Source organism: Vanacampus margaritifer, chromosome 5, assembly GCF_051991255.1.
Source record: "Vanacampus margaritifer isolate UIUO_Vmar chromosome 5, RoL_Vmar_1.0, whole genome shotgun sequence".
Lineage (NCBI taxonomy): Eukaryota > Metazoa > Chordata > Actinopteri > Syngnathiformes > Syngnathidae > Vanacampus > Vanacampus margaritifer.
This window is the reverse complement of record NC_135436.1, coordinates 7247959-7262895: the sequence shown is the minus strand read 5'-3', so window position 1 is coordinate 7262895 and position 14937 is coordinate 7247959. Positions and strand designations below refer to the sequence as shown.

At 38.5% G+C, this 14937-nt stretch overlaps 1 protein-coding gene across 2 annotated transcripts in view; it reads left to right on the top strand.

Annotated features, from left to right (window-relative positions):
• LOC144052420 (melatonin receptor type 1B-B-like) overlaps positions 1-14937 on the top strand; it is a 44928-nt gene that overhangs the window by 21875 nt on the left and 8116 nt on the right. For both annotated transcript variants that reach the window (XM_077566469.1, XM_077566470.1), the window contains one exon: positions 14039-14157. In XM_077566469.1, the coding sequence (XP_077422595.1) occupies positions 14039-14157 (119 nt within the window). The remainder of the gene's footprint in view (positions 1-14038; positions 14158-14937) is intronic.

Here is a 14937-nt window from a genome sequence, read left to right as displayed (position 1 = left end):
CCAGAAATACATCACGGCAATTTGTGCATAGTGTCCATTGCTGCAAAACGGAAACAGATACAAATATACTTTTTTTTCCTGATGAAAGAAAATACTCTAATCTTTCTTTTGGTAGGTTCCATGTTTTTAAAGTAATGGAACACAACATTCTGTGGACCTGGCAAAATCAGTCAAAATTCACTAAAACAGCCGGGAGTGAAGGGGGTTGCTTCAGTGAAAATGGCTGGGAGTGAATGAGTTAACAAACCAGGCTTAATCAAATGTGCTGTTTAAGCCGGCAAAATCTCTACTGATGTCATCTTGTTTCATAGATCAAAATCTATGGGAGAGATTTAATTTGATTTGATTTCATTTAGTTAAAGAAAATAAAGGGGGCAGAAAGAAGTAAAACTTGTAATATCTGCTAACTACAATCAAGGCACACAAAATAAAAATAAAATGAATTGGGAAAAATAATGATAATAGAATATAGACAGATTTATCTAAAATCTCAGAATTTTTTTTGGAAATTAGGCAATATTAGCAGTAAACAACACGCTTGTTTTAAGTTTACGTACTCTAGACTCTAGAGTAAAAATCACACTTGCTAAACTGAACTGAAGCCAATAAAGTTTGCTGCTATACACTATACAATTTAAGAAATAAAACCTCTTAATACTATTAAAACCTCTTAATTCTATTTTTTTTTTAAATAATAAGAAAACCAATTGTTCATTCATCATATTTTATTGTTTAATCAAACCTTGGTTAATTTCCCTGGGATTAACCTGCAAAATAACAAATAATTTAAAAAAATAAAAAGCATTGCTTCACAGTTAGAAATTTGCTCTTCAAATGAAATCATCGATTTGTAAAACTGTTTAGCAAAAAAGAAAAATATATTCCAAGCTTTGACTAAGATTGAAAATTATAGCACATTATGATTCCTGCTTTTCACCTTTCATTATTATTTGTTTGCGGGGTTTTTTAGACAACAGTAACCACAGCAACAACAGAAAGAGCACTTAAAGTTAAAAATGTTAAAGCTTTGCATTTTCTGGCTGCATCACACTTGTCATAAGTACAAATTCCACATTCAACCTCCCCTCGCCCCTTCCCACAGTTTCACAGTGTCACAGTTGAGGTTTTGTACAGTTACTTTCTACTAAGTACACATTGTGCATTATGAATGTTTTTTTTTTCACTTATTAAAATTTGTCAGATCAGTTCTCAATGGGATTTATGTATTTGCCAATTTTCAATTATTTGGAGTTTCTGTAATAACTTCTTCTTCCTCTGCCCTATCCTCCCTTAATGGATTTATCCCTGCTTCTGCCTGTCTTACAGTCTCTTATCATCTTTATGGACTCACTTTTTTTGTCCTTCCTTCCTACTCACTGCCAAGGTCACTCTTCACTTTGCTTTCTCATTGACCTGGACTCTCTGCTGAATCTCAGAGTTTCTCTTTTAACAAAATAAGGTTGTAAGGTTATACTGGCGCTGCATGTACCACCTGAAACTGTAGATGCAATTCATTACAACAGTGTTTTTTTATTACAATATGATAAATAGAACATTTATTTCTACGAAAGCTGCTAAATTAAAAAGTGCCCTGAATTGTCTTCATCAGTTATTTAATCAATAGCAATCTCTGATTTGAAATGTTTGTTTTAGTGACTTAGCTAATTCTTCACTCCTTCAGACAAAGCTGTCCTCTGCGTTTTCAGATCTCACATTAGATCCACCCGCTTGTTTAAAAATACCTTTACTACATGCAAAGTAAAAAAAATCCAGATGGGAAAAAAAAAAGAATTGACCTAATACAAGATTTTTTAGCGATTTATCCCTTTGCAGACCAGGATTTGTAATTCACAAGACCCCTAGCAGAAAAATCCCCGAGCTCTATTCTTGCTTTGCAAGTCTATATTTAAGCATGAGAATGAATTGACATACTGTAGTAGCTTTCTATTAATACCCGAGAGGCAGTCAGCAACCATCTATAATTAATACAACTCCTGCTTGTGTTGCTTTTTTCTTTTTCTTTTTTCTTTTTAAGTCTACGGTGCTTTCTTCAGGTCACATGCACACAGTTATGGAAGGTGGAAATCTTCCCTCGGTCCCATTATATAACATCATCCTCACATAAGACTGAGTCTATGCCTTTGAGAGATCTCCACCTCAAATGATGTCTGTTTGAGTCGCTGTTGTGCTACAAATGTTCTTGTTCTTGTTTATTACTATTCAATTTCTCTTCCTCCTTCCGCTTCATCTGCAGCATGCTTTCCCTATTGACCTGATATAGATGTAATATTCAGTTCCAAATCCTTAGACTCTATAAGTGCATCAAACATGTGAGCACCTGATTTCACCAACTGTTGCATTCTTCTTTTGGATGTATTGGGTTGTTCTTTGTTTTGGGGAGTGACTCCAGTCATTCTCCTCTTTAGCAGATAAAATGCATGCACTTTAGGACTTGAGTCTGGACATCGACTGAACCAGTATGTTTCTGTTCTTGCACAAGGAATGGATTTGTTCCTTTGCTTTATGATGATCTCCCTCCCAATCAGTTTGGGGGTTTTCATTTGGGAGAGTTTTTTCAAATGAACCACTTTTCAGTTCATTTTTTGCTGTCATCGTGATGTTCATCGATGAAGATTATCGAGCCCATCCCAGAAAAAAGCCGTGTAAGTCCAAGCCATGACATAACATTACCTACTTGTTTGGCCTTTGCATTGCTTTCCTAAAGTTTAACCGTCCTTTCACTCAACAAAACTTGGTCCACAAATGTTTGCATGGGCGGATCTACCGGGGTGCCATAGGGTGGCACTCCTGCTGCCACCCCAATTTGCAGAGACAAATTTAACATTTACGACCAAGAACTTTAATGTCTGCTTTCAATGAATGCAGCACTTTTTTTCCTACATCTTTGTCCAAATTATATGGGCCAGACTTTGTACAAATGTGAGAGTGCAACGTTCATTTGTGCCTCAACAAATTTGCTTTGTGAGTTCCACAAATGAGCTAAAGAGACATGCTCACTCTTCACACTGAATGGTCAGTCAAACTGAGTGGGAGTTAAAGTATAGCCGTTATAAGAGTTGTAACTCCTGAAAATAACTGTGTTACGTCAATAAAATAATCTTCATACCTGAGATGGGAACAGGTGTTTTCTTACTCTTTTGTTTCACCATGAATGTCTGTTGTAACAAATTCGTATCATACCCAGATGTATGACTATTTTATGTGCTATACTCATATTAACATTTTCAACAAAATTAAATTTGTAGTGAGTACCCTATAAAATTCTTTATTTGTGCTGCTTTTTTGGTCCGTTTTTATAATATTTGTGTAAATATAAACAACTATTTATTTTATTCAACACAATCTATTACATTTTTATTTATTTATTTTTTTTGTTTTGTTTTTGTTTTTTTTGTTTAGTTTTTTTTCCCCTTTTTTTCTGGAGAGCTCAGTATTGTTCATTCGGCAATTTTACCGATTTGACATGTCATCATCATTGCTCTCTCTTTTTTTTTTTGTATGTGGGTGAGTATGTGTATATGCGTGTGTGCGTGCGTGCGTGCATGCGAGTGTGTGTGTGTATTCATTAGTTCACCTAAAACCTATTAAAAAATCCCATACCGTTCACCTAAACCGAACACTTCCAGCCAGATTCGTGAGGGCGTCAGGAAACCAAAAGAAGAGGAAGGACCAAAGAAAAGAAAGGAAAGTGAAATCCAGCACCGACCAGACACCACCCATCAGGCCATGTGTCTATTACATTTTTAATCAAAATATATAATATTTTAAAAAGGTAATATTCAAGCTTTTTCTACAACATGCATGCACCACCAATGCCCAGATGAGTACGAAGAGCCCTGACTGTTTTACTCTGACTGCGCCTATCAGCTTTTATCTTCCCTTTATAGTTTCTTTGGGGAGGGGAGGGGCGGAATTTTTCTTAATAATGTCTTGTCATGTCTTGGGTTTTCAACTGTGGTTGTCGCTTTAAGATCATGCACGTACTCGCACGCGCAACATGAACGAGTCTGACACAGATGCTGCAGTTATGTCAGTTATGTAAGATGGATATCATGGGATATCTGCCCTTCTGCTAAAATCCTGTGCAGAGGAGCTCACAGCGGCATGGCAGCTCATCTTCCAGAGATCTGTGGACTCACACTCCATTCCCAGTCTCTGGAAAAAATCAGTAATCACCCCAGTTCCTAAAAAACAATGTCCTGTGGTCAATAATGATTTCAGGCCTGTGGCTCTAACTTCCATTGTCATGAAGTGTTTCGAGAGGCTGATGGTGACTCGGCTCAGGGGGGAGGTGGATGCACACTTAGACTCCCTTCAGTTTGCCTACAAGCGGGGTCGCGGCACTGACAATGCTATCAACAGCATCACACATCTGGTCAGCAAACACCTAGACGGCCCGAAAGCTTATGCACGTGTGTTGTTCGTTGACTTTAGCTCAGCGTTCAACACAATGCAGCCGCACCTGCTTTTGGGTAAACTGAAGGAGATGAATGTGAACCCATACATCTCGAGGTGGTATCACTCCTTCCTGACACAGCGCACACAGCAAGTCAAGGTCAACAGCTCCCTCTCGGAACCCAGATTGATAAGCACAGGCGCCCCACAGGGCTGCGTCAGCTCCCCGGTCCTCTTCACGTTGTACACAAATGATTGTGTGGCATCACACCCAGAATTAAAAACAACCACATCAGCCAGGTGGGTTCATACAGGTATCTGGGGGTCCACATCGACAACACACTCAGCTGGAGGGTACATGTTGGAAGTCTCTGCTCCAAACTCCAACAGCGTCTCTACTTCCTATGCAGACTTAGGGTCTATGGAGTGGAGCAGAGGATCATGCTGTTGTTCTACCGTGCTGCATTGGAAAGTATCATCAGATACGGCATTACGGCCTTGTACGGCAACCTGACTGTGCAGTCAAGGTCACAGATTGCCAGTCTGGTGCGGACTGCCATGAAGATCATGGGGGTCAGGAATCATCCTTCCCTACAGATGCTTTATGAGCGGTCCGTCACCAGACTGGCACAGAAAATTATTACTGACCCGACTCACATTCTGCATCATGAGTTCCAGCTACTGCCTTCCGGCAGGAGATTCAGGGCCCCCAGAACCAGGCTGAACCGCTACAAGAACTCATTCCTGCCGACATCCATCAAACTGCTTAACAACCGACATTAACCCAGTGCAATAAGATATATGGTGCAATGTTGTGTGCGTGTAATATATGCAACCGTGCTGTACATACTCATGTGTATATATATATATATATATATATTTAGGAGTGTGTGTGTGTATATGGGTGTGTGCAGTCCTCATTTATGTACTTCTCTACACATGTACACTTCTGTGAAGACTTCTGGGAAGTCTTCTACTTATTGCTGCACTTCTTATTGATTTAATTTTAATTTTTATCTCTTTCTATTCTGTTGTTTTCTCTTACTGTAAACTGCAATTGGACGGAGTCCAGGAAAAAGTTCCCCACGGGAAAAATAAAAGTATATCGTATCGTATCGTATCGTATCGTATGTGACTATTCACAATGGCGACTTCCGAGCCGAAGAGATATTTCTGCATGTTTTGCTAATATATGCTGAAAAAGAAGGCGACTGAGGGCTGCTTCTCATGAAATATGGTGTAAGCCCTACATCAGAGCCTCCGAAACCTACTCAATAGGGTTCTGCTATATTTGGTGTATGAAGAGTGCATGCGATAATATCAGAAGCAGTTGACGCCTGTCACGCGGACATGTAGAGACAGTGGCGCCTGAGCGCAGAAATTATCAAACATGTTTGATACTCGGCGCCGATGACACAGTACCACTTGCACACAGAAAACGCCGCCTGTACACGGGGCGCGGATGTTGAAAGGTGGTGAATTACCGAGCATTGTGACTGAGCGCCGATGCCGCCTTGTGTGCGCCAGATTTTAGGTGATGATATTAGCGTTATTGAAAGGGGAAAACAAAAAACAAAAAAACTTTTGTTGCCACCCCTAAAAATTGCCTGCCCCCTTCTTTCTACCCCATAAATATTTTCTAGATGCGCTCCTGAATGTTTGACTCATCTGAATGCTTTTTAGAAAATTCGCGCCTGACATTCCCTATTCTCCTTCTGAACTTTTGTTCCTGAAGAGTCTATTATGATGCATACACTCTTGCTCTCTGGAGGTTGCTGCTGCTGTCACACATGGTTGATTTCCAGACTTTCTTTACAGCTTTCAAAACATTGCTGTCGTCAACTGCTGATGTTTTCTTTGCTCTTCTTATTTACTGTCTCTTATTGAGTGTAGTGTACACTAGTGGTTTTGTTTTTCAGGACACTCCAAATAGTTTTATTGACTTAGGTCAATGCTTGTGCAATAGGATTGACATTCAATCATCTCTCAGCTTCACAATAGCTAGTTTTGTCCGTTTTATATGCTGTATTACACATCTGACTCGTAAACATGAAGATTTAACAAGCAACAAAAGGATAATAATAGGACAACTAGACAGCATACAATTACACTCACTGAATACACAATTAGGTACACTTGAACTATCCATTTAAAATGGTTTATTATTGCAGTTGTATTTAGCAGAGGAAAACGAGACACTGCTAAGAATAATTAAGTTCTCCAAAATACTATGTAAAATAATTGACTGTCACTTCAACTTTGCCAGTGTTATGTGTTATGAGCATGCACGCGTAGGTCACCTTGAATCAGCTAAAGAGATTGATGGAGCAGTTCTGCTGTCCTACTCACCATTACAAACCACAGAGCTATAGAAATGTGCTGAAAGTGATCCGACTTCATAATTTTCCTCATTGCTGACATGGCACTTCACTGAAAGTGATGTATCATATAGCCATCACATTCTGACTACCCCTTCAACATTGAATGGTGATAGTGTGTTTATATATAGAACGACTGACTTGCGACTTTTGTATATATATATGACATTATAGTAATGTAAACGTTGAATTATACATCCCACAACTGTGTTCTTACTGTTTCTCCCCACATTCATTGAACAATTCTTCCCACAATGACCTTCCTTGTTCTTGCCGTTTCCACTCTCATTTATCTTACTGCTCTACAGTTTTGCAATTCATTTATCTCTGCCTCAGCAACATCACCGCTGACCCCTCTGCTCTTGTAGTAATGTTTGCGGGCAAATTGAATGGCACCCCAGCCCCTTTAAAAGCTACCCTATCTAATGATTAGCAACTGGTCAGACCCAAAAGCAAATGGAGAGAGAGAAAGGAATTACTCAAAGACTTAAAAGCAAATAAATAAAAAACAAAATAACTCAGAGTGGACCATGACCATGTGAACCATCTACCCCCGGTGGGCACCCCCTAGCAGCCTCTGGCTTATGTATAAAGAGAAGAGGACAGTTGAAGCATTGCCGTGCAGGGGTTGATGAGACATTTGATTTTGTAATGGACAGGTGGATCAAGTCAAAGTCAAATGGCCGTGGGACTACAGCCGTGCCCTAGTCTGGAGTCCAATGACGATGGCTTGTTTGTGGATGACTGGTGGAATAGGTGAGGCGCCAGACACGGTGGGCACGGCAGAGATGAGTCTGAACGGAGCTCCAAGTGCACGGCTCATCGTGCCAACCTCGACTCGTTTTGGACCCAATTATGGGGACAAGTCCACTCTTAAAGTAGCACTAAGGGACTTTTCAAACTTAATAAATTCATTTCATGACTCTTCTGATGAAACATCGACTTAAAACGATTTGAATGGTACCTTTGCCATGGCCTGAGGGGGTCTGTATCCCTTTTACTGGCACTAAGCAACTTTGAGGAGGATGGTAGGAACACTGCCACACAAAAAACTACAAATGTGCTGACTGCTTTATGGCGTACGTCACTTCCACCTTTCCCCATTCGTTACAAAGATGGAAGTCAATTTGAATGTCAACGCTCGCTGGCGTGAGCTCGAAAACGACGCAATGTGCTTGTCCACATGAGAAATGTGGTCTTTATTCAGGCATAACATTACCACTTTTGTCCATATGGTGTTGCCATAATCAACGTAAATTGAAAGTTCCTTACTTTTGCTTTTAAACACATCTCACTTCAAAGGATAAACCTATAGAAAAAATTATAAAACATAAGATTGTTGGGTGTTTGACGTCCTTGGTCGGGAAAGGACAAAATCGGGACAAAGACAGACCGATTGTCTTTATGTGTGTACCCAGCCTGAATTGGATTTGATTCACTTCAGTTCAATCAGATATTGATTAATTATGGAACATCAATTCTTCTTAAATATCAAGGACATGATAAAAATAAAAATAAATTGATAAAAAAAACTTCACGAACATTACATTCCAAATAAAATTTAGCAGAGGCAGTAACTGGTTAAATGATTTATTTGTTAATGAAAATAACATGTGTTATAATCACTTAAGTGTTACACAAACATTGACATCGGCGTGGATGAGATGAAAATGTTTTAATAATTGTATTTCAATAATTGTAAATATAAATGAAAAAGATTCTGAATTAAACAGATCTTTCATAAATGTAAGCAAATACTTTTAAATTCATGTGAACAGTAAGTATCAAGAAAATAAAATTTGGCCTTTACAATTCTATTTTCTTGGTAATTTATGGGGGGGGGCAATATTAAAATAATAGATTCATGGTTTTAGGAATAGATATTACGTTTGAAAAGAAAAATCAATTAGATATCGATTTTTATTTTTTTTTTAACCCAGCCCTATGACTTGTGTTTCTTAGAGTGTACCTGTGTGCTCAGAAGGTGAAATGTATTTGGTCTATCAAGAATAACTGCATCCAAACACATTTTTTCTTACACTAGTTGTATTAAAGGAAGCTTGTAATAGCTCTCGAAATGTATTTGTCGAGACGCCATGACAGCTACTACTCGCAGCCATATTTGCCGGAGGGGACTAAAGCCCAGACGTTGCCACGTTGAATGCTGTCTCGGCTCAACTGACTCCCCCGAATAAACGCGGCATCTTTTGATGAATCTGAGTCATTACTCACAGAAGGTCCATCAATCCGTAAGTGGCAACGCCCGTTTGCTGATGAACAAGATGAGACAGGAGGAAGTGCTATCATGTATGTAAATATTCTCCTGACGTATAAAAGTTGGAAACCGGTTAAGGTTATATCCTTTCCGTTTAAATAAATGATAAATAAAAATTGAGTCTGGATGTCTTATATCCATAGGCAAGCGATCTGACGTCTCACTCAATAGTAACTAATGAGTTGTAGTGACGGCCTGTCAATGTGGTGACCTCACATCCGCCCCAAACATGGCGGCAAGTATTATATATATATTGTATGTATATAATAATTATTTTAGCAAATAGACAGAAAAATGGGAACACTACGTATTTATCAAACTTTACAATACGTACGCCGTATCAACATCAATACCTTGATATTTTACCATGGAGGTACACTTTTAATACAACACATTACAGTACATGTTTAAGAGGGATGTCTTTGTAGTTGTTTCAAAGACAGATTGATGATTAAAAAAAAATAAAAATAAAAATAAATACCAAAACAAAGCAATTCTACCAATACAGAGCAATTTTACTCCTAATTTTCTTAGTTTTATGCAAACATTTGTCAATCTTCTTCTGGGGTTGGGGACAGTGGGAAGTTAGTTGTCATTTTACCTTTTTTTTTTTTTTACTTTACTTAAATTAGTTGTGATTATCACTGAGTGAATGGTCAAATACAATGACCACGTCAACACAGCTGCTCATCATGGTTGCAAGCAATGCATTGTGGGAAATGCGGAAAGCCCCAAAACCCTCTATAAAACATTAAGAATCTACATAGACATAATAAATGTCATTTGAGATATAATAATGGGGAATAATGGGGCGAAACATCAATGAAGGGATGGGTGTCTCTCCGACTGATGACCCAGCACCTCCCCCGACTGGCACCGGTGGAGGAACATCAGGAGGAAACGCCCAGCGGGTAGCTTTTACCTGAATACAGCTACATGTAAAATATGATTTTGTTTATGCTACAATGCATGCAGTATAGGAAAATAATGCTAACATTATTTTTGTTATTTAAAATGTAAGTTTCATGTATATTTCTCCACAACACTCGCGTCGGGCCAAAACCTTGTATCTTCAAAATCTGCACTTTTCAGGAGACCCCAAAAATGGCATGTTTTCTTAACAATTTACTTTGCATCATCAAAGACAGCAAGCCATTTTTAACACTTTAGATTATCATTAATTCCTAAAGATGACACACGTGTGCACTGACCAAAAGTGTAGATTTTTTGAAGAAGAAAAAAAGATTTGTCGAATTGTGGCTATGAGGTTTTGGCCCGATGATAGTGATAATTATGTTTATTTATTTATTTATGTAATGTTTATTAATTTTTTCAATTTTTGGAAATTATTTATGGATTTTTAGGGTTAACATACATGCACACGCACACACACAGATATATTATTCCTATAATTTTGTTCCCCGTCCCCCCAGGTCCAAAATCCCATGAATTTGAACCACTTGCACTGGCTAACGTTAGGATGCATCCATGTGAGATGTCTTGCTGACTAGCAGAATGTTGAAGGCCAACGCCACATAATTCAGTAATGCTTCTCAGTTAATTTGATGACATGGATTTTTTTTTTTTAATTGGCCTGACTAAACACAGAGAGAAAGTGACAGCTGGGCGAAACTTCACTCAGTTTGCATCAATTCTGTGCCTGGCTTATCTATTATTGCCGGGGTGCTCAAGTTCGGTCCTCGAGAGCCCCTATCCAGCCTGTTTTCCATGTTTCTCTCCACTAACACACCTGATTCATGACCAGGATCGTTATCAGGCTTCTGCAAAGCTTGCTGATTAGCTGATCATTAAATTCAGCTGTGCTGCAGGAGGGAAACATGGAAAACAAGCACCCCTGTATTATTGCAATGTTGTACAGGATCACTTCAGGCAGCGGCCAATTAGTTTTGTTGATGCTGTATATATATGCGCCACACACCAAAAAAAGTTTAACAAAACAACTAGGCTCCAATTATAAGGATAATAACTTTAATGTTTGCAGTATTCATCAATTCACTGGCAACAGCAATATTTCACAGCAAAGATATCTACGGTACTCTTCTGTGTCAAAACACAAAATAGTTCTACAGTATAATCAGATGATATTCTCTATAAGAAGAAAAAGTCATCACTTCAAGAGGTCATGAATCAAATCCAAAAATATTTACAATCAATGGGAGCACTGCCGTCACCTCACTCACAGCAGTCCCCCTATCACTGAACCCTTTCAAAATAAACTCAGACAGCTCTCGAAACATTGTCTGCCAATTTGAAGGAAGATGCAACCAAAATGATTGGGTGATCATGCAGCAAGATAATGTTCTGACACTTTTTGAAAAGATTGTATGATATTGTTGTCTAGCGTTGTTTTTCCCCCTCTGTTTTGTCATTGTCTGCCTGCTTTCAAACCTTGTTTTATCCGATGGTAATTCCAGTAAATATTCATCTCAACTGAAAGGGAAGGAGTATATATAACTCTTTTGATGCACAGCAAAACTGTTCACACGTTTAGGCAAACGGAACCACCGCATGACATGACAAGATTAAGCAACCAAAACAGAATGGGTAAAAAATGTATGTCATAAAAATGATACGATACTATGACACCATAACAAAAGGTGAACAGGGATCACAACCCTACTTTGTATGCATCTTTGATTGCAGTTTTTTTGTCTGAGTGTTTTTTTTTTTTGGTACTTTGTCCATTATCCATTTTCCTCTTATGAGTGAGTGCTGTATTTGTTCATTAAAGGGATACTTGACTCATTTAACCATTAGAAAGTTAATATTTTGTCCACAATTAATTTGATAACTTCATTATTTATTTATTTTTATTGTTCAATTAATACCTTTAAAAATTAATTTTTCCACTTGCTGTCGACTGAAGATGACATCACCTGTGCTGAGAAAGTAGGTAACCACCAATCATGGTTCACCTGTTTTCTGGGTTTTCAGCTGGCCTGTCTCGCGGCCTCCGATGGCGGTCTCCTTCTCGGTCCCCCTCGGTAGACTGCCGTTCTACATTAAAAACAAGACATGAATCAAATTAAGTACGTAAACACTGTTTTTAAAGGATATACGTGTGGTTTAATCACAGTGGTTTGATTACACTAAAGTGAACAGGTTTTTCCAGTACTCCAACGTTGGCTCATGTCTGTCCAATCTCGTAGCAGTGACCTCACATTTAGACAATTGCAATTTCACACCTATTTGGAAAATCATACCAATTGTTTTCACACTTTCACAAAACTGTCCTAAGAAGTTCAAATGACTACAAATGCACATCATGACATCATTATTTGGGATGTTTAAAGTAATTATTTAAACATCAATGTCCAAAAGTATGCTTTGTGGTTTACAATGAGCATATTTGAAAATTGTTATTTAATGAGACAATTGTAATTTATAAGATTAAGATATATACCTTGGTCTCTGCTGAGTTGAGTTAACAAGACTTCCTGCGTAGTTGACACATCATCAGGATAATCACGCCTTAGTGTTGTGGTCCATGAAAATATTAGAACGAAAGTCATAATATGTGTGTCACTTTGGTCACGTAGATGTTGTACTTTAAAGTCAAATCATTACTATTTATAGAGCAGCACAGTGGAAAAAGCAGTTAGCAAGTCTGCCTCACACTTCTGAATTTTCCGGTGTTTGGGTTGGTTTTCTCTCTTTTTCTACTACATTCCGAAGAGATGTAGGTTACTTGAAGACTCTAAATTAATGGTGTGAAATGTGAACATGAGTTTGAACCAAAATCAGCTGGAATAGACTGCATCTTACCTGTGACCCCGATGAAGACAAGCAATACAACAACAAAAAATACTAGGTGCATAAAAAGACAAATTAAATAGAATGGAATTTGAGATTGCCTGAGGTAGTGAATAGCAAGTTAGTCACTATATGTAATATCAGACAGAAAATGGACTGGGACAATTAAAAGATGATCCAATAGCGTTCATTTGAGTGTCTGAAAACCACATTTTAAAAATTGTAAAAAAAACAAAAAAAAAAAACAAGTATCTTGGCACAAGCATGATCCCTAGTGAGTGCCCTTCTATTTTAGTCTACTGCCAATTTCCGAGTTCTCTTCTGTCTCTCCTTTAACTGACACACTCTCTTAGGTCAGATTGCTGAGTCTGTAACTTTCCTGTCACATGAAAACTGATTAGAGATGAGTGATTACCCCGGCTTTGTTTGGCTTTTCTACATTCACTTACGTTTAAGGTTTTTCTTGATGATGAATGGAGTTTCCCCTTGAGAGTACATGACGGAGACTATAAGTCACTTGCTAGACAATTAAAGTTCCAGTAGTGCTGATAATCTAATACATTTCATTGTATATCTTGCTTTAAGTGTAGGCTAAATATAAAGAAATACATTATTTTCAACGCGAAAAGTTCCTACAGGCTTTTAATGTATGTGTCTAATTAATGCTTCTTAAGTCAGATACAGGAACTGCAAGTATTGGCTCTTTTCAGTGGTCATTTTATGACAGATACAGTACTGTTTAGTTGTAGACCGATGCGAGAGTACAAGTAGAGGAAAGAGGGAGAGGGAATGTGAGAAGGTAGAGCCAAAGGCTGATTAATAAACAGTCAGGAGTGCAGACTCTTTGAAACCTCATAAAACTTGTGAAAAGGGAAATATGGAGGCAAAGTCCAAAGTCCAAAACAAGGCAAAATTGTAAAGTGGTAAAAGTTGCTGGGGCAGAGATTGAAGTGTTGGAGTGATCTGGTCTCTGTGGCCTTGAATAGCAAATGCAAAGAAGTCAGTGATTGCTTGGTTAAATTTGTTTTATGGTACAGTACTATGCTGTCCAATATTTGAGGATAATTGTAACTTTACACCCAAAAAAACATGATGCTCTTGTTTTTGTCACTGGTGTTATTATTGTTCAAACTTGTAACTGTCGAAACCACACAGGTTTCAAAACTCACCATTTTCTTTCTCTTACCTTTAACAGGAAACGCCTTTGTGGTGAGCCTAGCCTTTGCCGACTTGATGGTAGCATTCTACCCTTATCCTTTGGTGTTGTATGCTATTTTCCATGATGGCTGGTCATTGGGAGAGACCCAGTGCAAGGTACGCATGTCATGATCTGTGTTTGGTTTTGCTTCATTTTAGTTATCATGCGTCCCTCTTGTCATTGTGCTTGTTTTTTCCAGTCCATTGTGTCTTCCGATTAACTCCCTCTGCCACTTGTCATGTCCAGGTTTTTGTCATTGCCTCGTTAGTTTGCTTCTATTTAGACCCTGTTGACACGGAAGCAAAGCCGGCTTCATTCCTCAAAATAATTTTTTGTACACACAGAAGCATTTCAAGACATGCATGAGTCCAAAAGAAGACGCTGAGGACGTTTAATGGCTGTAATGTATATGCCAAGTCTGGAGTGGCGCTGTAGCGCAGCCACAAGGAGTTAACGGAAAGCGTAGAAGAAAAATCAGCCAAGAAGACGAACCACTGATCTGAAGACTTTTGAAGCTGCAAGGCTTGTACGGGCATGTATGGGCTATCGGCTATCAATTAGTATAAACAGATCAGTGAGACGAACACAGGAGGAGTGACAATGGCGGGTGATTCCAGTACAACCACATCAAAAATATTTTGCTGTGAAAGCTAAGGAGGTTGTGCAAAACGACTACGACACGGCTATTCGCCATTGTTGACAGACTGGCGGTTCGCACGCAGTCACGCAAGAATTGGAGCATATGTCATTAAACTGAAGGAGTATCCCGCAAATGGTGTCTCTAGCATGAAAAAATATTTGAAAAATGCAAAGATACATTTTTGGGGCCATGGCAGTATTTAAAATGGAACATTTTTGTACGTTTTTGGGAGCAAATGTGCAAATGAGCAAATACC